Raw genomic sequence first — 26,334 nt, 5'->3', positions numbered from 1 at the left:
AGATGGTTCCAGATGTTTCCTCTTCCCTCTAGAGGTGCCACGGAATGACACGTGCTCCGCCTTACCCGAAATACAGTCCGGGTGGAAGACCTCTTCACACCCCGACCTCATCCGCGGCACGGTGGTGACCTATCAGTGTGAACCAGGCTATGACATCATCGGATCAGACATACTGACCTGCCAGTGGGACCTATCCTGGAGCAATGCTCCGCCCACCTGTGAGAAAAGTGAGTGACTCTATGTCCAGCCAATCAGAGAGCGTGGCCCTGGCAGGTCCTGGGGCCCCTGTGATTGGTCTTACATAGTTGATAACAATGTCTCTCCATCCCCTCAGTCTTGAACTGCGCTGACCCCGGGGAGATTGCGAATGGCGTCCGCAGGGCATTCGATCCACGTTTCCCTATTGGCTCCCACGTCCACTATTCCTGCAATGAGGGTTACACGCTAGAAGGAAGCGAAATCCTGACCTGCTACAACCGGGACACCGGCACCCCGAAATGGAGTGACAGGATCCCCAAGTGTGTCTGTAAGTAACAGAGAACCCCCCGGCGACAAGCCCCTGGTCTCCTGTAGACGCGGAGGAGCCCTCTGCCTGGTGACCCTAAGGGCGGATGAACCTTCTCTAGATGTAGGTCTCTTCCACCCTGACACTTCCCATGATGCCGAGCGATGGAGACTCCCTCTCTCAGGTCCTGGTGGAAGTATCTCAGAAAGCCAAGAATGATCCTACTCTCACATCGTCCTCCTGTAGACCTTCTACTACTCGTGGCCTCTCTGGAGCTGGACCAGGCCCAACAGACTGAGTGCAGAATAGTGAGTGACCAGCAGAAGCCACCAGAGGGCATCAGCAAGAACTTTAGCATTGCGGGAGTCTAGCTTCTTAGAGGGAGCAGAAGGCTCTCCTGTCACAGTGGTGGGTCAGCCAACTCTAGGCTCAGGCTACTTCCAGCTTAGTAGCTCCAAACGTCCATAAAATGGAGACACAAGCACACGTGGTACATAAGGTCCTGTAACTTTAGGGCCCAAGCCCAAAACTCCTGCTCTGGTGATAAGTACTGCTGTACAAGGCCCTGTCTTCTCTATAGTCTCTCTGGTGTAGGTCCTTCTGTCTTCTCTATAGTCTCTCTGGTGTAGATCCTTCTGTCTTCTCTATAGTCTCTCTGGTGTAGGACCTTCTGTCTTCTCTATAGTCTCTCTGGTATAGGTTCTTCTGTCTTCTCTATAGTCTCTCTGGTGTAGATCCTTCTGTCTTCTCTATAGTCTCTCTGGTGTAGGTCCTTCTGTCTTCTCTATAGTCTCTCTGGTGTAGATCCTTCTGTCTTCTCTATAGTCTCTCTGGTGTAGATCCTTCTGTCTTCTCTATAGTCTCTCTGGTATAGGTTCTTCTGTCTTCTCTATAGTCTCTCTGGTGTAGGACCTTCTGTCTTCTCTATAGTCTCTCTGGTATAGGTTCTTCTGTCTTCTCTATAGTCTCTCTGGTGTAGATCCTTCTGTCTTCTCTATAGTCTCTCTGGTGTAGGTCCTTCTGTCTTCTCTATAGTCTCTCTGGTGTAGATCCTTCTGTCTTCTCTATAGTCTCTCTGGTGTAGATCCTTCTGTCTTCTCTATAGTCTCTCTGGTGTAGGACCTTCTGTCTTCTCTATAGTCTCTCTGGTGTAGGACCTTCTGTCTTCTCTATAGTCTTTCTGGTGTAGGTCCTCCTGTCTTCTCTATAGTCTCTGTGGTGTAGATCCTTCTGTCTTCTCTATAGCCTCTGGTGTAGGACCTTCTGTCTTCTCTATAGTCTCTGGTGTAGGTCCTCCTGTCTTCTCTATAGTCTCTCTGGTGTAGGTCCTTCTGTCTTCTCTATAGTCTCTGGTGTAGGACCTTCTGTCTTCTCTATAGTCTCTGTGGTGTAGGACCTTCTGTCTTCTCTGTAGTCTCTGGTGTAGGTACTCCGGTCTTCTCTATAGTCTCTGGTGTAGATTCTCCTGTCTTCTCTATAGTCTCTCTGGTGTAGGTCCTCCTGTCTTCTCTATAGTCTCTCTGGTGTAGGACCTTCTGTCTTCTCTATAGTCTCTCTGGTGTAGATCCTTCTGTCTTCTCTATAGTCTCTCTGGTGTAGGACCTTCTGTCTTCTCTATAGTCTCTCTGGTATAGGTTCTTCTGTCTTCTCTATAGTCTCTCTGGTGTAGATCCTTCTGTCTTCTCTATAGTCTCTCTGGTGTAGGTCCTTCTGTCTTCTCTATAGTCTCTCTGGTGTAGATCCTTCTGTCTTCTCTATAGTCTCTCTGGTGTAGATCCTTCTGTCTTCTCTATAGTCTCTCTGGTATAGGTTCTTCTGTCTTCTCTATAGTCTCTCTGGTGTAGGACCTTCTGTCTTCTCTATAGTCTCTCTGGTATAGGTTCTTCTGTCTTCTCTATAGTCTCTCTGGTGTAGATCCTTCTGTCTTCTCTATAGTCTCTCTGGTGTAGGTCCTTCTGTCTTCTCTATAGTCTCTCTGGTGTAGATCCTTCTGTCTTCTCTATAGTCTCTCTGGTGTAGATCCTTCTGTCTTCTCTATAGTCTCTCTGGTGTAGGACCTTCTGTCTTCTCTATAGTCTCTCTGGTGTAGGACCTTCTGTCTTCTCTATAGTCTTTCTGGTGTAGGTCCTCCTGTCTTCTCTATAGTCTCTGTGGTGTAGATCCTTCTGTCTTCTCTATAGCCTCTGGTGTAGGACCTTCTGTCTTCTCTATAGTCTCTGGTGTAGGTCCTCCTGTCTTCTCTATAGTCTCTCTGGTGTAGGTCCTTCTGTCTTCTCTATAGTCTCTGGTGTAGGACCTTCTGTCTTCTCTATAGTCTCTGTGGTGTAGGACCTTCTGTCTTCTCTGTAGTCTCTGGTGTAGGTACTCCGGTCTTCTCTATAGTCTCTGGTGTAGATTCTCCTGTCTTCTCTATAGTCTCTCTGGTGTAGGTCCTCCTGTCTTCTCTATAGTCTCTCTGGTGTAGGACCTTCTGTCTTCTCTATAGTCTCTCTGGTGTAGGTTCTTCTGTCTTCTCTATAGTCTCTCTAGTGTAGTTCCTTCTGTCTTCTCTATAGTCTCTGGTGTAGATCCTTCTGTCTTCTCTATAGTCTCTCTGGTGTAGGACCTTCTGTCTTCTCTATAGTCTCTCTGGTGTAGGTCCTTCTGTCTTCTCTATAGTCTCTGGTGTAGGACCTTCTGTCTTCTCTATAGTCTCTCTGGTGTAGGTCCTCTTGTCTTCTCTATAGTCTCTCTGGGGTAGGTCCTCCTGTCTTCTCTATAGTCTCTCTGGTGTAGGACCTTCTGTCTTCTCTATAGTCTCTCTGGTGTAGGTTCTTCTCTCTTCTCTATAGTCTCTGATGTAGGACCTTCTGTCTTCTCTATAGTCTCTGGTGTAGGTCCTCCTGTCTTCTCTATAGTCTCTGGTGTAGGACCTCCTGTCTTCTCTATAGTCTCTGGTGTAGGTCATTCTGTCTTCTCTATAGTCTCTCTGGTGTAGGTCCTCTTGTCTTCTCTATAGTCTCTCTGGGGTAGGTCCTCCTGTCTTCTCTATAGTCTCTCTGGTGTAGGACCTTCAGTCTTCATTATAGTCTCTGGTGTAGGACCTTCTGTCTTCTCTATAGTCTCTGTGCTGTAGGCCCTTCTGTCTTCCCTATAGTCTCTGGTGTAGGTTCTTCTGTCTTCTCTATAGTCTCTCTGGTGTAGGACCTTCTGTCTTCTCTATAGTCTCTGGTGTAGGTCCTCCTGTCTTCTCTATAGTCTCTCTAGTGTAGGTCCTTCTGTCTTCTCTATAGTCTCTCTGGTGTAGGTTCTTCTGTCTTCTCTATAGTCTCTGGTGTAGATCCTCCTGTCTTCTCTATAGTCTCTCTGGTGTAGGACCTTCTGTCTTCTCTATAGTCTCTCTGGTGTAGATCCTTCTGTCTTCTCTATAGTCTCTCTAGTGTAGGTCCTTCTGTCTTCTCTATAGTCTCTGTGCTGTAGGTCCTTCTGTCTTCTCTATAGTCTTTCTGGTGTAGGTCCTTCTGTCTTCTCTATAGTCTCTCTGGTGTAGATCCTTCTGTCTTCTCTATAGTCTCTGGTGTAGGAACTTCTGTCTTCTCTATAGTCTCTCTGGTGTAGGACCTTCTGTCTTCTCTATAGTCTCTCTGGTGTAGGACCTTCTGTCTTCTCTATAGTCTCTCTGGTGTAGGTTCTTCTGTCTTCTCTATAGTCTCTGGTGTAGGACCTTCTGTCTTCTCTATAGTCTCTCTGGTGTAGGACCTTCTGTCTTCTCTATAGTCTCTGGTGTAGGACCTTCTGTCTTCTCTATAGTCTCTGTGCTGTAGGTCCTTCTGTCTTCTCTATAGTCTCTGGTGTAGGTTCTTCTGTCTTCTCTATAGTCTCTCTGGTGTAAGACCTTTTGTCTTCTCTATAGTCTCTCTAGTGTAGGTCCTTCTGTCTTCTCTATAGTCTCTCTGGTGTAGGTCCTTCTGTCTTCTCTATAGTCTCTCTAGTGTAGGTCCTTCTGTCTTCTCTATAGTCTCTCTGGTGTAGGTTCTTCTGTCTTCTCTATAGTCTCTGGTGTAGGACCTTCTGTCTTCTCTATAGTCTCTGGTGTAGGTCCTCCTGTCTTCTCTATAGTCTTTCTGGTGTAGGACCTTCTGTCTTCTCTATAGTCTCTCTGGTGTAGGACCTTCTGTCTTCTCTATAGTCTCTCTGGTGTAGGTCCTTCTGTCTTCTCTATAGTCTCTCTGGTGTAGGTTCTTCTGTCTTCTCTATAGTCTCTGGTGTAGGACCTTCTGTCCTCTCTATAGTCTCTGGTGTAGGTCCTCCTGTCTTCTCTATAGTCTCTCTGGTGTAGGACCTTCTGTCTTCTCTATAGTCTCTCTAGTGTAGGTCCTTCTGTCTTCTCTATAGTCTCTCTGGTGTAGGACCTTCTGTCTTCTCTATAGTCTCTCTGGTGTAGGACCTCCTGTCTTCTCTATAGTCTCTGGTGTAGGTCCTTCTGTCTTCTCTATAGTCTCTGTGCTGTAGGTCCTTCTGTCTTCTCTATAGTCTTTCTGGTGTAGGTCCTTCTGTCTTCTCTATAGTCTCTCTGGTGTAGGTCCTTCTGTCTTCTCTATAGTCTCTCTGGTGTAGGTCCTTCTGTCTTCTCTATAGTCTCTCTGTTGTAGGACCTTCTGTCTTCTCTATAGTCTCTGGTGTAGGTCCTCCTGTCTTCTCTATAGTCTCTGGTGTAGGACCTTCTGTCTTCTCTATAGTCTCTGTGGTGTAGGACCTTCTGTCTTCTCTATAGTCTCTCTGGTGTAGGTCCTTCTGTCTTCTCTATAGTCTCTGGTGTAGGACCTTCTGTCTTCTCTATAGTCTCTGTGGTGTAGGACCTTCTGTCTTCTCTGTAGTCTCTGGTGTAGGTACTCCTGTCTTCTCTATAGTCTCTGGTGTAGATTCTCCTGTCTTCTCTATAGTCTCTCTGGTGTAGGTCCTCCTGTCTTCTCTATAGTCTCTCTGGTGTAGGACCTTCTGTCTTCTCTATAGTCTCTCTGGTGTAGGTTCTTCTGTCTTCTCTATAGTCTCTCTGGTGTAGGTCCTTCTGTCTTCTCTATAGTCTCTGGTGTAGATCCTTCTGTCTTCTCTATAGTCTCTCTGGTGTAGGACCTTCTGTCTTCTCTATAGTCTCTCTGGTGTAGGTCCTTCTGTCTTCTCTATAGTCTCTGGTGTAGGACCTTCTGTCTTCTCTATAGTCTCTCTGGTGTAGGTCCTCTTGTCTTCTCTATAGTCTCTCTGGGGTAGGTCCTCCTGTCTTCTCTATAGTCTCTGGTGTAGGTCCTCCTGTCTTCTCTATAGTCTCTCTGGTGTAGGACCTTCTGTCTTCTCTATAGTCTCTGGTGTAGGACCTTCTGTCTTCTCTATAGTCTCTGGTGTAGGACCTTCTGTCTTCTCTATAGTCTCTCTGGTATAGGTTCTTCTGTCTTCTCTATAGTCTCTCTGGTGTAGGTCCTCCTGTCTTCTCTATAGTCTCTCTAGTGTAGGTCCTTCTGTCTTCTCTATAGTCTCTCTGGTGTAGGTTCTCCTGTCTTCTCTATAGTCTCTCTGGTGTAGATCCTTCTGTCTTCTCTATAGTCTCTCTAGTGTAGGTCCTTCTGTCTTCTCTATAGTCTCTCTGGTGTAGGACCTTCTGTCTTCTCTATAGTCTCTGATGTAGGTCCTCCTGTCTTCTCTATAGTCTCTCTGGTGTAGGACCTTCTGTCTTCTCTATAGTCTTTGGGGTAGGTCCTCCTGTCTTCTCTATAGTCTCTCTAGTGTAGGTCCTCCTGTCTTCTCTATAGTCTCTCTGGTGTAGGACCTTCTGTCTTCTCTATAGTCTTTGGGGTAGGTCCTCCTGTCTTCTCTATAGTCTCTCTAGTGTAGGTCCTCCTGTCTTCTCTATAGTCTCTCTGGTGTAGGACCTTCTGTCTTCTCTATAGTCTCTGGTGTAGGTTCTTCTGTCTTCTCTATAGTCTCTGGTGTAGGTCCTCCTGTATTCTCTATACTCTCTCTGGTGTAGGACCTTCTGTCTTCTCTATAGTCTCTCTGGTGTAGATCCTTCTGTCTTCTCTATAGTCTCTGGTGTAGGTTCTTCTGTCTTCTCTATAGTCTCTCTGGTGTAGGACCTTCTGTCTTCTCTTTAGTCTCTGGTGTAGGTTCTTCTGTCTTCTCTATAGTCTCTGGTGTAGGTTCTTCTGTCTTCTCTATAGTCTCTGGTGTAGGACCTTCTGTCTTCTCTATAGTCTCTCTGGTGTAGGTCCTCTTGTCTTCTCTATAGTCTCTCTGGTGTAGGACCTTCTGTCTTCTCTATAGTCTCTGGTGTAGGTCCTTCTGTCTTCTATATAGTCTCTCTGGTGTAGGACCTTCTGTCTTCTCCATAGTCTCTCTGGTGTAGATCCTTCTGTCTTCTCTATAGTCTCTCTGGTGTAGGACCTTCTGTCTTCTCCATAGTCTCTCTGGTGTAGGACCTTCTGTCTTCTCTATAGTCTCTGGTGTAGGTCCTCCTATCTTCTCTATAGTCTCTCTGGTGTAGGTTCTTCTCTCTTCTCTATAGTCTCTGGTGTAGGACCTACTGTCTTCTCTATAGTCTCTGGTGTAGGACCTCCTGTCTTCTCTATAGCCTCTGGTGTAGGTTCTTCTGTCTTCTCTATAGTCTCTCTGGTGTAGATCCTTCTGTCTTCTCTATAGTCTCTCTGGTGTAGGACCTTCTGTCTTCTCTATAGTCTCTCTGGTGTAGGACCTTCTGTCTTCTCTATACTCTCTCTGGTGTAGGTCCTTCTGTCTTCTCTATAGTCTCTCTAGTGCAGGTCCTTCTGTCTTCTCTATAATCACTGGTGTAGGTCCTTCTGTCTTCTCTATAGTCTCTCTGGTGTAGGTCCTCCTGTCTTCTCTATAGTCTCTCTGGTGTAGGACCTTCTGTCTTCTCTATAGTCTCTGGTGTAGGACCTTCTGTCTTCTCTATAGTCTCTGGTGTAGGTCCTCCTGTCTTCTCTATAGTCTCTCTGGTGTAGGTCCTCTTGTCTTCTCTATAGTCTCTCTGGTGTAGATCCTTCTGTCTTCTCTATAGTCTCTCTGGTGTAGATCCTTCTGTCTTCTCTATAGTCTCTCTGGTGTAGGACCTTCTGTCTTCTCTATAGTCTCTCTGGTGTAGGTCCTTCTGTCTTCTCTATAGTCTCTCTAGTGCAGGTCCTTCTGTCTTCTCTATAATCACTGGTGTAGGTCCTTCTGTCTTCTCTATAGTCTCTCTGGTGTAGGTCCTCCTGTCTTCTCTATAGTCTCTCTGGTGTAGATCCTTCTGTCTTCTCTATAGTCTCTCTGGTGTAGGTCCTTCTGTCTTCTCTATAGTCTCTCTGGTGTAGGTTCTTCTGTCTTCTCTATAGTCTCTGGTGTAGGTCCTCCTGTCTTCTCTATAGTCTCTCTGGTGTAGATCCTTCTGTCTTCTCTATAGTCTCTCTGGTGTAGGTCCTTCTGTCTTCTCTATAGTCTCTCTGGTGTAGGTCCTTCTGTCTTCTCTATAGTCTCTCTGGTGTAGGTCCTTCTGTCTTCTCTATAGTCTCTCTGTTGTAGGACCTTCTGTCTTCTCTATAGTCTCTGGTGTAGGTCCTCCTGTCTTCTCTATAGTCTCTGGTGTAGGACCTTCTGTCTTCTCTATAGTCTCTGTGGTGTAGGACCTTCTGTCTTCTCTATAGTCTCTCTGGTGTAGGTCCTTCTGTCTTCTCTATAGTCTCTGGTGTAGGACCTTCTGTCTTCTCTATAGTCTCTGTGGTGTAGGACCTTCTGTCTTCTCTGTAGTCTCTGGTGTAGGTCCTCCTGTCTTCTCTATAGTCTCTGGTGTAGATTCTCCTGTCTTCTCTATAGTCTCTCTGGTGTAGGTCCTCCTGTCTTCTCTATAGTCTCTCTGGTGTAGGACCTTCTGTCTTCTCTATAGTCTCTCTGGTGTAGGTTCTTCTGTCTTCTCTATAGTCTCTCTGGTGTAGGTCCTTCTGTCTTCTCTATAGTCTCTGGTGTAGATCCTTCTGTCTTCTCTATAGTCTCTCTGGTGTAGGACCTTCTGTCTTCTCTATAGTCTCTCTGGTGTAGGTCCTTCTGTCTTCTCTATAGTCTCTGGTGTAGGACCTTCTGTCTTCTCTATAGTCTCTCTGGTGTAGGTCCTCTTGTCTTCTCTATAGTCTCTCTGGGGTAGGTCCTCCTGTCTTCTCTATAGTCTCTGGTGTAGGTCCTCCTGTCTTCTCTATAGTCTCTCTGGTGTAGGACCTTCTGTCTTCTCTATAGTCTCTGGTGTAGGACCTTCTGTCTTCTCTATAGTCTCTGGTGTAGGACCTCCTGTCTTCTCTATAGTCTCTGGTGTAGGTCATTCTGTCTTCTCTATAGTCTCTCTGGTGTAGGACCTTCTGTCTTCTCTATAGTCTCTCTGGTATAGGTTCTTCTGTCTTCTCTATAGTCTCTCTGGTGTAGGTCCTCCTGTCTTCTCTATAGTCTCTCTGGTGTAGGTTCTTCTGTCTTCTCTATAGTCTCTCTGGTGTAGATCCTTCTGTCTTCTCTATAGTCTCTCTAGTGTAGGTCCTTCTGTCTTCTCTATAGTCTCTCTGGTGTAGGTTCTCCTGTCTTCTCTATAGTCTCTCTGGTGTAGATCCTTCTGTCTTCTCTATAGTCTCTCTAGTGTAGGTCCTTCTGTCTTCTCTATAGTCTCTCTGGTGTAGGACCTTCTGTCTTCTCTATAGTCCCTGATGTAGGTCCTCCTGTCTTCTCTATAGTCTCTCTGGTGTAGGACCTTCTGTCTTCTCTATAGTCTTTGGGGTAGGTCCTCCTGTCTTCTCTATAGTCTCTCTAGTGTAGGTCCTCCTGTCTTCTCTATAGTCTCTCTGGTGTAGGACCTTCTGTCTTCTCTATAGTCTTTGGGGTAGGTCCTCCTGTCTTCTCTATAGTCTCTCTAGTGTAGGTCCTCCTGTCTTCTCTATAGTCTCTCTGGTGTAGGACCTTCTGTCTTCTCTATAGTCTCTGGTGTAGGTTCTTCTGTCTTCTCTATAGTCTCTGGTGTAGGTCCTCCTGTATTCTCTATACTCTCTCTGGTGTAGGACCTTCTGTCTTCTCTATAGTCTCTCTGGTGTAGATCCTTCTGTCTTCTCTATAGTCTCTGGTGTAGGTTCTTCTGTCTTCTCTATAGTCTCTCTGGTGTAGGACCTTCTGTCTTCTCTTTAGTCTCTGGTGTAGGTTCTTCTGTCTTCTCTATAGTCTCTGGTGTAGGTTCTTCTGTCTTCTCTATAGTCTCTGGTGTAGGACCTTCTGTCTTCTCTATAGTCTCTCTGGTGTAGGTCCTCTTGTCTTCTCTATAGTCTCTCTGGTGTAGGACCTTCTGTCTTCTCTATAGTCTCTGGTGTAGGTCCTTCTGTCTTCTCTATAGTCTCTCTGGTGTAGGACCTTCTGTCTTCTCCATAGTCTCTCTGGTGTAGATCCTTCTGTCTTCTCTATAGTCTCTCTGGTGTAGGACCTTCTGTCTTCTCCATAGTCTCTCTGGTGTAGGACCTTCTGTCTTCTCTATAGTCTCTGGTGTAGGTCCTCCTATCTTTTCTATAGTCTCTCTGGTGTAGGTTCTTCTCTCTTCTCTATAGTCTCTGGTGTAGGACCTACTGTCTTCTCTATAGTCTCTGGTGTAGGACCTCCTGTCTTCTCTATAGCCTCTGGTGTAGGTTCTTCTGTCTTCTCTATAGTCTCTCTGGTGTAGATCCTTCTGTCTTCTCTATAGTCTCTCTGGTGTAGGACCTTCTGTCTTCTCTATAGTCTCTCTGGTGTAGGACCTTCTGTCTTCTCTATACTCTCTCTGGTGTAGGTCCTTCTGTCTTCTCTATAGTCTCTCTAGTGCAGGTCCTTCTGTCTTCTCTATAATCACTGGTGTAGGTCCTTCTGTCTTCTCTATAGTCTCTCTGGTGTAGGTCCTCCTGTCTTCTCTATAGTCTCTCTGGTGTAGGACCTTCTGTCTTCTCTATAGTCTCTGGTGTAGGACCTTCTGTCTTCTCTATAGTCTCTGGTGTAGGTCCTCCTGTCTTCTCTATAGTCTCTCTGGTGTAGGTCCTCTTGTCTTCTCTATAGTCTCTCTGGTGTAGATCCTTCTGTCTTCTCTATAGTCTCTCTGGTGTAGATCCTTCTGTCTTCTCTATAGTCTCTCTGGTGTAGGACCTTCTGTCTTCTCTATAGTCTCTCTGGTGTAGGTCCTTCTGTCTTCTCTATAGTCTCTCTAGTGCAGGTCCTTCTGTCTTCTCTATAATCACTGGTGTAGGTCCTTCTGTCTTCTCTATAGTCTCTCTGGTGTAGGTCCTCCTGTCTTCTCTATAGTCTCTCTGGTGTAGATCCTTCTGTCTTCTCTATAGTCTCTCTGGTGTAGGTCCTTCTGTCTTCTCTATAGTCTCTCTGGTGTAGGTTCTTCTGTCTTCTCTATAGTCTCTGGTGTAGGTCCTCCTGTCTTCTCTATAGTCTCTCTGGTGTAGATCCTTCTGTCTTCTCTATAGTCTCTCTGGTGTAGGTCCTTCTGTCTTCTCTATAGTCTCTCTGGTGTAGGTTCTTCTGTCTTCTCTATAGTCTCTCTGGTGTAGATCCTTCTGTCTTCTCTATAGTCTCTGGTGTAGGTCCTTCTGTCTTCTCTATAGTCTCTCTGGTGTAGGACCTTCTGTCTTCTCTATAGTCTCTGGTGTAGGACCTTCTGTCTTCTCTATAGTCTCTGGTGTAGGTCCTCCTGTCTTCTCTATAGTCTCTCTGGTGTAGGTCCTTCTGTCTTCTCTATAGTCTCTCTGGTGTAGGTTCTTCTGTCTTCTCTATAGTCTCTGGTGTAGGTCCTTCTGTCTTCTCTATAGTCTCTCTGGTGTAGGACCTTCTGTCTTCTCTATAGTCTCTGGTGTAGGACCTTCTGTCTTCTCTATAGTCTCTGGTGTAGGTCCTCCTGTCTTCTCTATAGTCTCTCTGGTGTAGGTCCTTCTGTCTTCTCTATAGTCTCTCTGGTGTAGGTCCTCTTGTCTTCTCTATAGTCTCTCTGGTGTAGATCCTTCTGTCTTCTCTATAGTCTCTCTGGTGTAGATCCTTCTGTCTTCTCTATAGTCTCTCTGGTGCAGGTCTCCAGTAGGGGGCGCTGTGCAGTATTAGAGGCTTTGGATATTTTCAGTTGTCCTCTGCAGGTGACGCGATGTTCAGACTTGCAGGTTGTATTTATAGCGGATGATCCCCCGGGGCCTCCACACCTGCAGCCGCTGGGTCTCTGCCATCACCGTGACCTTGGCCATGGTGGTCTTCTGCAGTTGTCTGTGGCCATCACACGGCGCCCTCTCCTGGCTGCCTGTGGTATTACACATAGTTCCTGGACAATTATAAGCATATTACAGGCGGATGCCCCCGCACTGTGTTATCCTATGATGTTCTGTGTGTAGTGAAGTACGAGCCGTGCCTGAACCCGGGGGTCCCAGAGAACGGCTACCAGACCCTCTACAAGCACCACTACCAGGCCGGGGAGGCGCTCCGATTCTTCTGCTACGAGGGCTTCGAGCTGATCGGGGAAGTCACCATCATCTGCGTCCCCGGACACCCATCCCAGTGGACGAACCAACCTCCTCTCTGCAAAAGTAAGTGCCCCCCCCTCCCCCTCCGCGCTGCCCCCTGCTGGTTGTACTGTTGCGCTGACTCTCTTACTCTCTCCTATTACTAGTTGCATACGAGGAGCTCCTGGATGACCGCAAGCTGGAAGGTGTGAATTAGCGGCTGTTGTCTGTTGTGACACCCCCGTCCACACAAACATGTCCCCCCCAAACATGTCACCCCCACCATTACTCCTATGTCACACCCACCATTAACCATCATCACCGTCATGAGGTTGGTGGTCCTGACATCCATGATCAGTAGGTGACCCTCCCTCTTACCAGGTAAGTTACACATTTGCCTTCTCTTCTAGTTGCCCAGACGACAGACCCCTCCCACCAGATGGAGGGCGGGAATATTGCGCTGGCGATCTTCCTGCCGATCATCCTGGTCATCCTGCTGATCGGCGCCATCTACATCTACTACACAAAGTGAGTCGGAGGGGCACCCAATCCCATGGAGGCGGCTTCCTTTATACTTCAAGTAGTCACGGCCCCGCCTCTATGCCGCAAGTAGTCACGGCCCCGCCTCTATGCCGCAAGTAGTCACGGCACCGCCTCTATGCCGCAAGTAGTCACGGCCCCGCCTCTATGCTGCAAGTAGTCACGGCCCCGCCTCTATGACGCAAGTAGTCACGGCCCCGCCTCTATGCCGCAAGTAGTCACGGCCCCGCCTCTATGCCGCAAGTAGTCACGGCCCCGCCTCTATGCCGCAAGTAGTCACGGCCCCGCCTCTATGACGCAAGTAGTCACGGCCCCGCCTCTATGCCGCAAGTAGTCACGGCCCCGCCTCTATGACGCAAGTAGTCACGGCCCCGCCTCTATGACGCAAGTAGTCACGGCCCCGCCTCTATGCCGCAAGTAGTCACGGTCCCGCCTCTATGACGCAAGTAGTCACGGCCCCGCCTCTATGACGCAAGTAGTCACGGCCCCGCCTCTATGACGCAAGTAGTCACGGCCCCGCCTCTATGCCGCAAGTAGTCACGGCCCCGCCTCTATGACGCAAGTAGTCACGGCCCCGCCTCTATGACGCAAGTAGTCACGGCTCCGCCTCTATGCCGCAAGTAGTCACGGCCCCGCCTCTATGCCGCAAGTAGTCACGGCCCCGCCTCTATGACGCAAGTAGTCACGGCTCCGCCTCTATGCCGCAAGTAGTCACGGCCCCGCCTCTATGACGCAAGTAGTCACGGCCCCGCCTCTATGCCGCAAGTAGTCACGGCCCCGCCTCTATGCCGCAAGTAGTCACGGCCCCGCCTCTTTGACGCAAGTAGTCACAGCCACGCCCCTATGACGCAAGTAGTCACGGCTCCGCCTCTATGCCGCAAGTTCACATCTTATGAGAATGAATTGTTATGGGTGTGGTTTGCTATTAAAGGGGAAGGTCATTTATATTTGGATGAAAGAAAGTTGCCCTTAAGGAGGCTGTTTGGTAGAAATGTCAGTGATGATGGTGGGTACATAAAGGGGATGTCAGGAATAGGAGCACATTACTGCTCGTCATGGACTTCCCCTTTAACTGTGACTCTGGTGTCTTCTCTCCTTTAGGTTTCAGGGGAAGTCTCTGTTTGGATTTTCCTTCCCGGCCTCCCACTCATACAGCCCCATCACGGTGGAGTCCGACTTCAACAACCCATTATACGAGGCGGGGGTGAGTGTCACCAACTAAGGGGAAGATGGGTGGCAAATCCTGCACTAGAGCCTCCAAAGCTCTGAGCATACAGAGCGCAGCCCTGGAGAGCGGTGTGATCATACCACTATGTATGTTAGTAGCAGCAGGACTGTGATATGTGGATTTATATCCCAGGGTTGTAATTGGTACTGTCCTCACACTGTTGTGCTCTGTGCTCTCTGCAGCCAGTGCTGGGAATTGTCACTGTAGAGATGTTTAATCACACCTCTATGTATATTAGTAGCAGCAGGACTGTGAGATATGGAATTATATCCCAGGTTTGTAGATGGTACGGTCCTCACACTGCTTTTCTCTCTGTTTTATGCATTGAGCTGCTTCATCGCTCCTCCCCACAGAGTGAAGAGACCGTGGAGCGAGAACAACAGTGTGAGAGCAGCCCCCCATGGGAATCAATGTTAGTAGCAGCAGAATTGTGAAAACGTGGATTCCCTTTGGGGGGGGGGGGCTGCTCTCACACTGCTGTATCTCCACAGCCCTTTTTCTCTGAGGGGAGGAGCTATGAAGCAGCTCAGTGCAGAGAACATAGACAAAAGCAGTGTGAGGACACTACAATGCTGAGATATAAATCCATATATAACAGTCCTGCTGCTACTAACACACATAGAGGTATGATTAAACATCTCTACAATGACAATTCCCACCACTGGCTGCAGAGAGTGCAGGGCACAGCAGTGTTGGGTGGGGAGCCTGGGAAAGCTGGGTGGGGATCCTGGGAAAGCTGGGTGAGGATCCTCGTGCCATAATAAGTGACGTCTCCTTCTCTTTCAGGACACCCGGGAGTATGAAGTGTCGATTTGAAGATGGGTTTCATTGTGGGTCCGACTACGGGTGGGTGGGGGTATACACCAGATTATACACAGGTCGAGGGTCTTACTTTACAGATTGCAATCACAAGCTGCACAGCCCCTCACCCTGCGATCGTCCATCATGTGACCCGTCACCATCACCCACAGAGTTGTAAACACAGAGGGTTGGGGGGCTCCACACTCTGCCCGTGTCTCTGTCCGCGAGCTAGGCCGCCATCTTGGGGAAGCCTTTGTAATAGCACAGTAAGAGACGGACATCAGCCAGATCCTGTATTATAGCGTTATTTATTTCCCGGTGATAATACCGTATATCGTATTGTGAGGCCGCCGCCCGGCACGTTGCGCTTTTTTAACCTTCATTCAGCTAAATTATCGTGATTGTAAAATATAAGGTTTTTTTTTTTAATTTATTGGCCGCGTTCATCATGGACGGTTTTATTTTTGCTCTGTCTTGTCGCACGGCTCCTGGGAGGGGCACCCCCTTTTGAATGACCCCCTCTTAACGTTAAAAAAAAAAAAAATCTAAATTTAGGCAAAAAAAAAAATTCAGGGATTTATCTGAAAATAAAATGAGATTTTCCTTCTTGGTCTCCAAGAAAATGTCCGCCCTCGATCAGCGCCAGAACCGCTCCTTAGTGTCAGGTGACTCGTTATGTTTATAACTCTGTGCCTTCACCCCCCTCCATCTCCCATTGACCCGTGATGTGACCTCCCAACCTTGTAAATGTCATTTGTGCCAAAGTAATTCTGCAATGTCTGTGCTCTAGCGGGAGCTGCTCATGTCCCAGGGGGCCGCCCATCACCCTCCAGCGCCCAGGGGGGGGGGGGGCGCCCGTCACCCTCCAGTGCCCAGGGGGGGGCCCGTCACCCTCCAGCGTCCGGGGGGGGGGGGGGCTGCCCGTCACCCCCCACCACTGTCTGTCTATTAGAGGGAGATACAAACATGGCCGCCCGGGTGCATCCAGGAGCGGTGCCTCTCCCTCCATGCCGTCTGTGTCACCTCCAGCTCCGCTTCTCAAACTGGCTTTATTTTCAGGCAATAAAGAGCGAGATTTGTAAAAAAACAACAAGCGTTTGGTCTTTTTTTTCTTCTTTATACTAAGAATTGGTCATTAATAATATTGTCCTCTTTGAGAAATTAGAGCTTCTCTATGATTGGTCGCTGTAGGTAACAAGGCCGGCCCCTGAGGGATCAATGTCTCCCACCTACAGGAAGGAAATGCGTCATGTGACCGGTGCTGTGAGGGATCGCCTTCTATCCTGGATATGGACGTCACAGACCCGACAGCCAATCCCATTCTGACCACCACGGGGCGGGGAAGACACATTACAATCACGGCACATGGTGGGCAGTGAATCCCTTCTGTGGGCACCACTGACTTAAGTAGGTCACACACACACTGGAGGGGCAGGTCATGTGACTGTGCGGAGCTAGCGGGGCAGGTCATGTGACTGTGCGGAGCAGGTCATGTGACTGTGCGGAGCTAGCGGGGCAGGTCATGTGACTGTGCGGAGCTAGCGGGGCAGGTCATGTGACTGTGCGGAGCTAGCGGGGCAGGTCATGTGACTGTGCGGAGCTAGCGGGGCAGGTCATGTGACTGTGCGGAGCTAGCGGGGCAGGTCATGTGACTGTGCGGAACTAGCGGGGCAGGTCATGTGACTGTGCGGAGCAGGTCATGTGACTGTGCGGAGCTAGCGGGGCAGGTCATGTGACTGTGCGGAGCTAGCGGGGCAGGTCATGTGACTGTGCGGAGCTAGCGGGGCAGGTCATGTGACTGCGCGGAGCTAGCGGGGCAGGTCATGTGACTGTGCGGAGCTAGCGGGGCAGGTCATGTGACTGTGCGGAGCTAGCGGGGCAGGTCATGTGACTGTGCGGAGCTAGCGGGGCAGGTCATGTGACTGTGCGGAGCTAGCAGGGCAGGTCATGTGACTGTGCGGAGCTGTGGATTCAGGAGCCTTCTGCAACGAATACAAGATCATCCCATGTAGTCAGGGCATAGATGGTGCGAGTCAGTGATGAGTGAGGTAGGTAGCAGGAGCCATCGTGTGTGCGTTCAGTTACTGTGGAGTTTGGATCAGTCTTTTCCCCGACCTTCTGGATTTATCCGGGTTATAATCCCCCTGATATGTAGAAATAATGCAGATTACATGTAGACTAAGACTCCCATCATCTCCCTGCCCTCCTATTCCTACGCGTTTCACCAGGTCACAGTCATTACTAGTTCCCGTTTTCTCTTCTATCCCTCCCCCGAGGGGCTGAAGCAGCGGGACACAAGACTGCGCCAATTTTAAGCCCAAATGATTTGCTTTATTGGGCCGTGAAGATTTTTAGAACTAATGTTGACATTTTATTTGATGCGCAGTTTTTATCAATAGTTCAAAGTATAGACGGCAGGAGGCGGCTAAAGTACCCCAGGGGGGGGTAAAAAAAAGTTCACCCCCTTTACTTAGAACTGGAAAAAAAAAAATTGTTTCCCCATAAAATTATGCCCAGTGTAACGGAAAATAACACCCAAAAATCAGATTCACCACTAATTCCCCATTTTGCATCCCATAACTTTGCTCTACACCCCCAAGTATAAAAAAGCAGATCACTCCTCCCAGTTACGGACTATGAAAGAAGGGGAGTGAAAAGGTTAATGGGCTGCAATCATCTCACTACAACCAATTACAAAAAAGGGGCGGTTCATGTTCCAGAAAGGGGTGTGATTTAGTAAAAAGGAGGCCGGGGTTACTACACAGCAGCGAACGATAGTGAATGACCCCCACACAGGTCGCCATATCCCCCCCCACCCAGCGTTATATCAGGGCGACGCTAAGACAATCAAATAAGTCGTTTATTTGCCACTTTATGTAGAAAAGACATTAAAACCAGCAAAATGGCGCAAACACCGGATGAGATTACGCTAAAACGGGTAAAAACCTTGACAGATGAGAAATTAGTCCTCCAGGGGATCAGGGGTTAATCGGGATGGGGCTGAGCTCCTGCTTCCCCAGAGGAGAGTGCAGGACGGCCGGGCGGATGGGCTGCAGCACTTTCTGGGAGTCCACCTGTCCGGACGCCATCTGATCAAGGAGCTCGTCCACCTGCAGCAAGAAGAATGTATCCTGATACACAGCACCAAACCCCCAGCACAACAACATCCTGCGGCCAACACTAACGGGAGGTCACTGAGCACCAAATACTAATCTGTATGTAGTGATCTCCCACTAGTGGTGGCTGTATAATCTGTATGTAGTGATCTCCCCCTAGTGGTGGTGTATAATGTGTATGTAGTGAGCTCCCCCTAGTGGTGGTGTATAATGTGTATGTAGTGATCTCCCCCTAGTGGTGGTGTATAATCTGTATGTAGTGATCTCCTCCTAGTGGTGGTGTATAATGTGTATGTAGTGATCTCCCCCTAGTGGTGGTGTATAATGTGTATGTAGTGATCTCCTCCTAGTGGTGGTGTATAATCTGTATGTAGTGATCTCCCCCTAGTGGTGGTGTATAATCTGTATGTAGTGATCTCCCCCTAGTGGTGGTGTATAATCTGTATGTAGTGATCTCCTCCTAGTGGTGGTGTATATTGTGTATGTAGTGATCTCCCCCTAGTGGTGGTGTATAACCTGTATGTAGTGATCTCCCCCTAGTGGTGGTGTATAATCTGTATGTAGTGATCTCCTCCTAGTGATGGTGTATAATGTGTATGTAGTGATCTCCCCCTAGTGGTGGTGTATAATGTGTATGTAGTGATCTCCCCCTAGTGGTGGTGTATAATGTGTATGTAGTGATCTTCCCCTAGTGGTGGTGTATAATGTGTATGTAGTGATCTCCCCCTGGTGGCGGTGTATAATCTGTATATAGTGATCTCCTCCTAGTGGTGGTGTATAATCTGTATGTAGTGATCTCCCCCTAGTGGTGGTGTATAATGTGTATGTAGTGATCTCCCCCTAGTGGTGGTGTATAATCTGTATGTAGTGATCTCCCCCTAGTGGTGGTGTATAATGTGTATGTAGTGATCTCCCCCTAGTGGTGGTGTATAATCTGTATGTAGTGATCTCCCCCTAGTGGTGGTGTATAATGTGTATGTAGTGATCTCCTCCTAGTGGTGGTGTATAATGTGTATGTAGTGATCTCCCCCTAGTGGTGGTGTATAATCTGTATGTAGTGATCTCCTCCTAGTGGTGGTGTATAATGTGTATGTAGTGATCTCCCCCTAGTGGTGATGTATAATGTGTATGTAGTGATCTCCCCCTAGTGGTGGTGTATAATGTGTATGTAGTGATCTCCTCCTAGTGGTGGTGTATAATCTGTATGTAGTGAGCTCCTCCTAGTGGTGGTGTATAATGTGTATGTAGTGATCTCCTCCTAGTGGTGGTGTATAATGTGTATGTAGTGATCTCCCCCTAGTGGTGGTGTATAATGTGTATGTAGTGAGCTCCCCCTAGTGGTGGTGTATAATGTGTATATAGTGATCTCCCCCTAGTGGTGGTGTATAATGTGTATGTAGTGATCTCCCCATAGTGGTGGTGTATGATGTGTATGTAGTGAGCTCCCCCTAGTGGTGGTGTATAATGTGTATGTAGTGATCTCCCCCTAGTGGTGGTGTATAATGTGTATGTAGTGATCTCCCCCTAGTGGTGGTGTATAATCTGTATGTAGTGATCTCCTCCTAGTGGTGGTGTATAATCTGTATGTAGTGATCTCCCCCTAGTGGTGGTGTATAATGTGTATGTAGTGATCTCCTCCTAGTGGTGGTGTATAATGTGTATGTAGTGATCTCCTCCTAGTGGTGGTGTATAATGTGTATGTAGTGATCTCCCCCTAGTGGTGGTGTATAATCTGTATGTAGTGATCTCCCCCTAGTGGTGGTGTATAATCTGTATGTAGTGATCTCCCCCTAGTGGTGGTGTATAATGTGTATGTAGTGATCTCCTCCTAGTGGTGGTGTATAATCTGTATGTAGTGATCTCCTCCTAGTGGTGGTGTATAATCTGTATGTAGTGATCTCCCCCTAGTGGTGGTGTATAATGTGTATGTAGTGATCTCCTCCTAGTGGTGATGTATAATCTGTATGTAGTGATCTCCCCCTAGTGGTGGTGTATAATCTGTATGTAATGATCTCCCCCTAGTGGTGGTGTATAATCTGTATGTAGTGATCTCCTCCTAGTGGTGGTGTATAATCTGTATGTAGTGATCTCCTCCTAGTGGTGGTGTATAATCTGTATGTAGTGATCTCCCCCTAGTGGTGGTGTATAATGTGTATGTAGTGAGCTCCCCCTAGTGGTGGTGTATAATCTGTATGTAGTGATCTCCTCCTAGTGGTGGTGTATAATGTGTATGTAGTGATCTCCTCCTAGTGGTGGTGTATAATCTGTATGTAGTGATCTCTTCCTAGTGGTGGTGTATAATGTGTATGTAGTGATCTCCTCCTAGTGGTGGTGTATAATGTGTATGTAGTGATCTCCTCCTAGTGGTGGTGTATAATCTGTATGTAGTGATCTCCTCCTAGTGGTGGTGTATAATCTGTATGTAGTGATCTCCCCCTAGAGGTGGTGTATAATGTGTATGTAGTGATCTCCTCCTAGTGGTGGTGTATAATCTGTATGTAGTGATCTCCCCCTAGTGGTGGTGTATAATGTGTATGTAGTGATCTCCCCCTAGTGGTGGTGTATAATCTGTATGTAGTGATCTCCCCCTAGTGGTGATGTATAATGTGTATGTAGTGATCTCCTCCTAGTGGTGGTGTATAATCTGTATGTAGTGAGCTCCCCCTAGTGGTGGTGTATAATGTGTATGTAGTGATCTCCCCCTAGTGGTGATGTATAATGTGTATGTAGTGATCTCCTCCTAGTGGTGGTGTATAATCTGTATGTAGTGATCTCCCCCTAGAGGTGATGTATAATGTGTATGTAGTGATCTCCCCCTAGTGGTGGTGTATAATCTGTATGTAGTGATCTCCTCCTAGTGGTGGTGTATAATGTGTATGTAGTGATATCCCCCTAGTGGTGGTGTATAATCTGTATGTAGTGATCTCCTCCTAGTGGTGGTGTATAATGTGTATGTAGTGATCTCCCCCTAGTGGTGGTGTATAATGTGTATGTAGTGATCTCCCCCTAGTGGTGGTGTATAATGTGTATGTAGTGATCTCCTCCTAGTGGTGGTGTATAATGTGTATGTAGTGAGCTCCCCCTAGTGGTGGTGTATAATGTGTATGTAGTGATCTCCTCCTAGTGGTGGTGTATAATGTGTATGTAGTGATCTCCTCCTAGTGGTGGTGTATAATCTGTATGTAGTGATCTCTTCCTAGTGGTGGTGTATAATGTGTATGTAGTGATCTCCTCCTAGTGGTGGTGTATAATGTGTATGTAGTGATCTCCTCCTAGTGGTGGTGTATAATCTGTATGTAGTGATCTCCTCCTAGTGGTGGTGTATAATCTGTATGTAGTGATCTCCCCCTAGAGGTGGTGTATAATGTGTATGTAGTGATCTCCTCCTAGTGGTGGTGTATAATCTGTATGTAGTGATCTCCCCCTAGTGGTGGTGTATAATGTGTATGTAGTGATCTCCCCCTAGTGGTGGTGTATAATCTGTATGTAGTGATCTCCCCCTAGTGGTGATGTATAATGTGTATGTAGTGATCTCCTCCTAGTGGTGGTGTATAATCTGTATGTAGTGAGCTCCCCCTAGTGGTGGTGTATAATGTGTATGTAGTGATCTCCCCCTAGTGGTGATGTATAATGTGTATGTAGTGATCTCCTCCTAGTGGTGGTGTATAATCTGTATGTAGTGATCTCCCCCTAGAGGTGATGTATAATGTGTATGTAGTGATCTCCCCCTAGTGGTGGTGTATAATGTGTATGTAGTGATCTCCTCCTAGTGGTGGTGTATAATGTGTATGTAGTGATATCCCCCTAGTGGTGGTGTATAATCTGTATGTAGTGATCTCCTCCTAGTGGTGGTGTATAATGTGTATGTAGTGATCTCCCCCTAGTGGTGGTGTATAATGTGTATGTAGTGATCTCCCCCTAGTGGTGGTGTATAATGTGTATGTAGTGATCTCCTCCTAGTGGTGGTGTATAATGTGTATGTAGTGAGCTCCCCCTAGTGGTGGTGTATAATGTGTATGTAGTGATCTCCTCCTAGTGGTGGTGTATAATGTGTATGTAGTGATCTCCCCCTAGTGGTGGTGTATAATCGGTATGTAGTGATCTCCTCCTAGTGGTGGTGTATAATGTGTATGTAGTGATCTCCCCCTAGTGGTGGTGTATAATGTGTATGTAGTGATCTCCCCCTAGTGGTGGTGTATAATCTGTATGTAGTGATCTCCTCCTAGTGGTGGTGTATAATCTGTATGTAGTGATCTCCTCCTAGTGGTGGTGTATAATGTGTATGTAGTGAGCTCCCCCTAGTGGTGGTGTATAATCTGTATGTAGTGATCTCCTCCTAGTGGTGGTGTATAATCTGTATGTAGTGATCTCCTCCTAGTGGTGGTGTATAATCTGTATGTAGTGATCTCCTCCTAGTGGTGGTGTATAAGCTGTATGTAGTGATCTCCTCCTAGTGGTGGTGTATAATGTGTATGTAGTGAGCTCCCCCTAGTGGTGATGTATAATCTGTATGTAGTGAGCTCCCCCTAGTGGTAGTGTATAATCTGTATGTAGTGAGCTCCCCCTAGTGGTGGTGTATAATCTGTATGTAGTGATCTCCTCCTAGTGGTGGTGTATAATGTGTATGTAGTGATCTCCTCCTAGTGGTGGTGTATAATCTGTATGTAGGGATCTCCCCCTAGTGGTGGTGTATAATGTGTATGTAGTGAGCTCCCCCTAGTGGTGGTGTATAATGTGTATGTAGTGATCTCCTCCTAGTGGTGGTGTATAATCTGTATGTAGTGATCTCCTCCTAGTGGTGGTGTATAATGTGTATGTAGTGATCTCCTCCTAGTGGTGGTGTATAATCTGTATGTAGTGATCTCCTCCTAGTGGTGGTGTAAAATCTGTATGTAGTGATCTCCCCCTAGTGGTGGTGTATAATCTGTATGTAGTGATCTCCCCCTAGTGGTGGTGTATAATGTGTATGTAGTGAGCTCCCCCTAGTGGTGATGTATAATCTGTATGTAGTGAGCTCCCCCTAGTGGTAGTGTATAATCTGTATGTAGTGAGCTCCCCCTAGTGGTGGTGTATAATGTGTATGTAGTGATCTCCCCCTAGTGGTGGTGTATAATCTGTATGTAGTGATCTCCTCCTAGTGGTAGTGTATAATTTGTATGTAGTGATCTCCCCCTAGTGGTGGTGTATAATGTGTATGTAGTGAGCTCCCCCTAGTGGTGGTGTATAATCTGTATGTAGTGATCTCCTCCTAGTGGTGGTGTATAATCTGTATGTAGTGATCTCCCCCTAGTGGTGGTGTATAATCTGTATGTAGTGATCTCCCCCTAGTGGTGGTGTATAATCTGTATGTAGTGATCTCCCCCTAGTGGTGGTGTATAATGTGTATGTAGTGATCTCCTCCTAGTGGTGGTGTATAATCTGTATGTAGTGATCTCCTCCTAGTGGTGGTGTATAATGTGTATGTAGTGATCTCCTCCTAGTGGTGGTGTATAATCTGTATGTAGGGATCTCCCCCTAGTGGTGGTGTATAATGTGTATGTAGTGAGCTCCCCCTAGTGGTGGTGTATAATGTGTATGTAGTGATCTCCTCCTAGTGGTGGTGTATAATCTGTATGTAGTGATCTCCTCCTAGTGGTGGTGTATAATGTGTATGTAGTGATCTCCTCCTAGTGGTGGTGTATAATGTGTATGTAGTGATCTCCCCCTAGTGGTGGTGTATAATCTGTATGTAGTGATCTCCTCCTAGTGGTAGTGTATAATGTGTATGTAGTGATCTCCTCCTAGTGGTGGTGTATAATCTGTATGTAGTGAGCTCCCCCTAGTGGTGGTGTATAATGTGTATGTAGTGATCTCCTCCTAGTGGTGGTGTATAATCTGTATGTAGAGATCTCCCCCTAGTGGTGGTGTATAATCTGTATGTAGTGATCTCCCCCTAGTGGTGGTGTATAATGTGTATGTAGTGATCTCCCCCTAGTGGTGGTGTATAATGTGTATGTAGTGATCTCCCCCTAGTGGTGGTGTATGATGTGTATGTAGTGAGCTCCCCCTAGTGGTGGTGTATAATGTGTATGTAGTGAGCTCCCCCTAGTGGTGATGTATAATGTGTATGTAGTGATCTCCCCCTAGTGGTGATGTATAATGTGTATGTAGTGATCTCCCCCTAGTGGTGGTGTATAATGTGTATGTAGTGATCTCCCCCTAGTGGTGGTGTATAATGTGTATGTAGTGATCTCCTCCTAGTGGTGGTGTATAATGTGTATGTAGTGATCTCCTCCTAGTGGTGGTGTACAATGTGTATGTAGTGATCTCCCCCTAGTGGTGGTGTATAATCTGTATGTAGTGATCTCCTCCTAGTGGTGGTGTATAATGTGTATGTAGTGATCTCCTCCTAGTGGTGGTGTATAATGTGTATGTAGTGATCTCCCCCTAGTGGTGGTGTATAATCTGTATGTAGTGATCTCCCCCTAGTGGTGGTGTATAATGTGTATGTAGTGATCTCCCCCTAGTGGTGGTGTATAATGTGTATGTAGTGATCTCCTCCTAGTGGTGGTGTAAAATCTGTATGTAGTGATCTCCCCCTAGTGGTGGTGTATAATCTGTATGTAGTGATCTCCTCCTAGTGGTGGTGTATAATGTGTATGTAGTGAGCTCCCCCTAGTGGTGGTGTATAATGTGTATGTAGTGAGCTCCCCCTAGTGGTGGTGTATAATGTGTATGTAGTGAGCTCCCCCTAGTGGTGGTGTATAATCTGTATGTAGTGATCTCCTCCTAGTGGTGGTGTATAATCTGTATGTAGTGATCTCCTCCTAGTGGTGGTGTATAATCTGTATGTAGTGATCTCCCCCTAGTGGTGATGTATAATGTGTATGTAGTGATCTCCCCCTAGTGGTGGTGTATAATGTGTATGTAGTGATCTCCCCCTAGTGGTGGTGTATAATCTGTATGTAGTGATCTCCCCCTAGTGGTGGTGTATAATCTGTATGTAGTGATCTCCTCCTAGTGGTGGTGTATAATGTGTATGTAGTGATCTCCCCCTAGTGGTGGTGTATAATGTGTATGTAGTGATCTCCTCCTAGTGGTGGTGTATAATCTGTATGTAGTGAGCTCCTCCTAGTGGTGGTGTATAATCTGTATGTAGTGATCTCCCCCTAGTGGTGGTGTATAATGTGTATGTAGTGATCTCCTCCTAGTGGTGGTGTATAATGTGTATGTAGTGATCTCCCCCTAGTGGTGGTGTATAATGTGTATGTAGTGATCTCCCCCTAGTGGTGGCTGTATAATGTGTATGTAGTGATCTCCCCCTAGTGGTGGTGTATAATGTGTATGTAGTGATCTCCCCCTAGTGGTGGTGTATAATGTGTATGTAGTGATCTCCCCCTAGTGGTGGTGTATAATGTGTATGTAGTGAGCTCCCCCTAGTGGTGGTGTATAATGTGTATGTAGTGATCTCCCCCTAGTGGTGGTGTATAATGTGTATGTAGTGATCTCCTCCTAGTGGTGGTGTATAATGTGTATGTAGTGATCTCCTCCTAGTGGTGGTGTATAATCTGTATGTAGTGATCTCCCCCTAGTGGTGGTGTATAATGTGTATGTAGTGATCTCCCCCTAGTGGTGGTATATAATCTGTATGTAGTGATCTCCCCCTAGTGGTGGTGTATAATGTGTATGTAGTGATCTCCCCCTAGTGGTGGTGTATAATCTGTATGTAGTAATCTCCCCCTAGTGGTGGTGTATAATGTGTATGTAGTGATCTCCTCCTAGTGGTGGTGTATAATGTGTATGTAGTGATCTCCCCCTAGTGGTGGTGTATAATCTGTATGTAGTGATCTCCTCCTAGTGGTGGTGTATAATGTGTATGTAGTGATCTCCTCCTAGTGGTGGTGTATAATCTGTATGTAGTGATCTCCTCCTAGTGGTGGTGTATAATGTGTATGTAGTGATCTCCTCCTAGTGGTGGTGTATAATCTGTATGTAGTGACCTCCTCCTAGTGGTGGTGTATAATGTGTATGTAGTGATCTCCCCCTAGTGGTGGTGTATAATGTGTATGTAGTGATCTCCTCCTAGTGGTGGTGTATAATGTGTATGTAGTGATCTCCTCCTAGTGGTGATGTATAATGTGTATGTAGTGATCTCCTCCTAGTGGTGGTGTATAATGTGTATGTAGTGATCTCCCCCTAGTGGTGGTGTATAATCTGTATGTAGTGAGCTCCCCCTAGTGGTGATGTATAATGTGTATGTAGTGATCTCCCCCTAGTGGCGGTGTATAATCTGTATGTAGTGATTTCCTCCTAGTGGTGGTGTATAATGTGTATGTAGTGATCTCCCCCTAGTGGTGGTGTATAATCTGTATGTGAGGAGCTCCCCCTAGTGGTGGTGTATAATCTGTATGTAGTTATCTCCCCCTAGTGGTGGTGTATAATCTGTATGTAGTGATCTCCCCCTAGTGGTGGTGTATAATCTGTATGTAGTGATCTCCCCCTAGTGGTGGTGTATAATCTGTATGTAGTGATCTCCCCCTAGTGGTGGTGTATAATGTGTATGTAGTGATCTCCTCCTAGTGGTGGTGTATAATCTGTATGTAGTGATCTCCCCCTAGTGGTGGTGTATAATGTGTATGTAGTGATCTCCTCCTAGTGGTGGTG

The 26,334-nt window shown here is 47.0% G+C and overlaps 2 protein-coding genes across 2 annotated transcripts in view; one reads left to right on the top strand and one right to left on the bottom strand.

Annotated features, from left to right (window-relative positions):
* Positions 1 to 15,227, top strand: part of SEZ6L2 (seizure related 6 homolog like 2) — a 90,174-nt gene extending 74,947 nt beyond the window's left edge. Inside the window, exons 12-18 of the mRNA XM_072119473.1 lie at positions 33 to 227; positions 335 to 526; positions 11,899 to 12,090; positions 12,174 to 12,212; positions 12,417 to 12,534; positions 13,648 to 13,750; positions 14,561 to 15,227. Of these exons, the coding sequence (XP_071975574.1) occupies positions 33 to 227; positions 335 to 526; positions 11,899 to 12,090; positions 12,174 to 12,212; positions 12,417 to 12,534; positions 13,648 to 13,750; positions 14,561 to 14,590 (869 nt within the window). The 3' untranslated portion in view covers positions 14,591 to 15,227. The remainder of the gene's footprint in view (positions 1 to 32; positions 228 to 334; positions 527 to 11,898; positions 12,091 to 12,173; positions 12,213 to 12,416; positions 12,535 to 13,647; positions 13,751 to 14,560) is intronic.
* A 2,190-nt stretch (positions 15,228 to 17,417) lies between these two features.
* Positions 17,418 to 26,334, bottom strand: part of LOC140074506 (uncharacterized) — a 17,346-nt gene continuing 8,429 nt past the window's right edge. Inside the window, exon 8 of the mRNA XM_072119471.1 lies at positions 17,418 to 17,685. Coding sequence (XP_071975572.1) covers positions 17,554 to 17,685 — 132 coding nt within the window. The 3' untranslated portion in view covers positions 17,418 to 17,553. The remainder of the gene's footprint in view (positions 17,686 to 26,334) is intronic.

Source organism: Engystomops pustulosus, chromosome 8 (assembly GCF_040894005.1).
Source record: "Engystomops pustulosus chromosome 8, aEngPut4.maternal, whole genome shotgun sequence".
NCBI classification, from domain to species: Eukaryota; Metazoa; Chordata; class Amphibia; order Anura; family Leptodactylidae; genus Engystomops; species Engystomops pustulosus.
The sequence above is the reverse complement of the archived record's forward strand: the minus strand, read 5'-3'. Positions and strand labels throughout refer to the sequence as shown.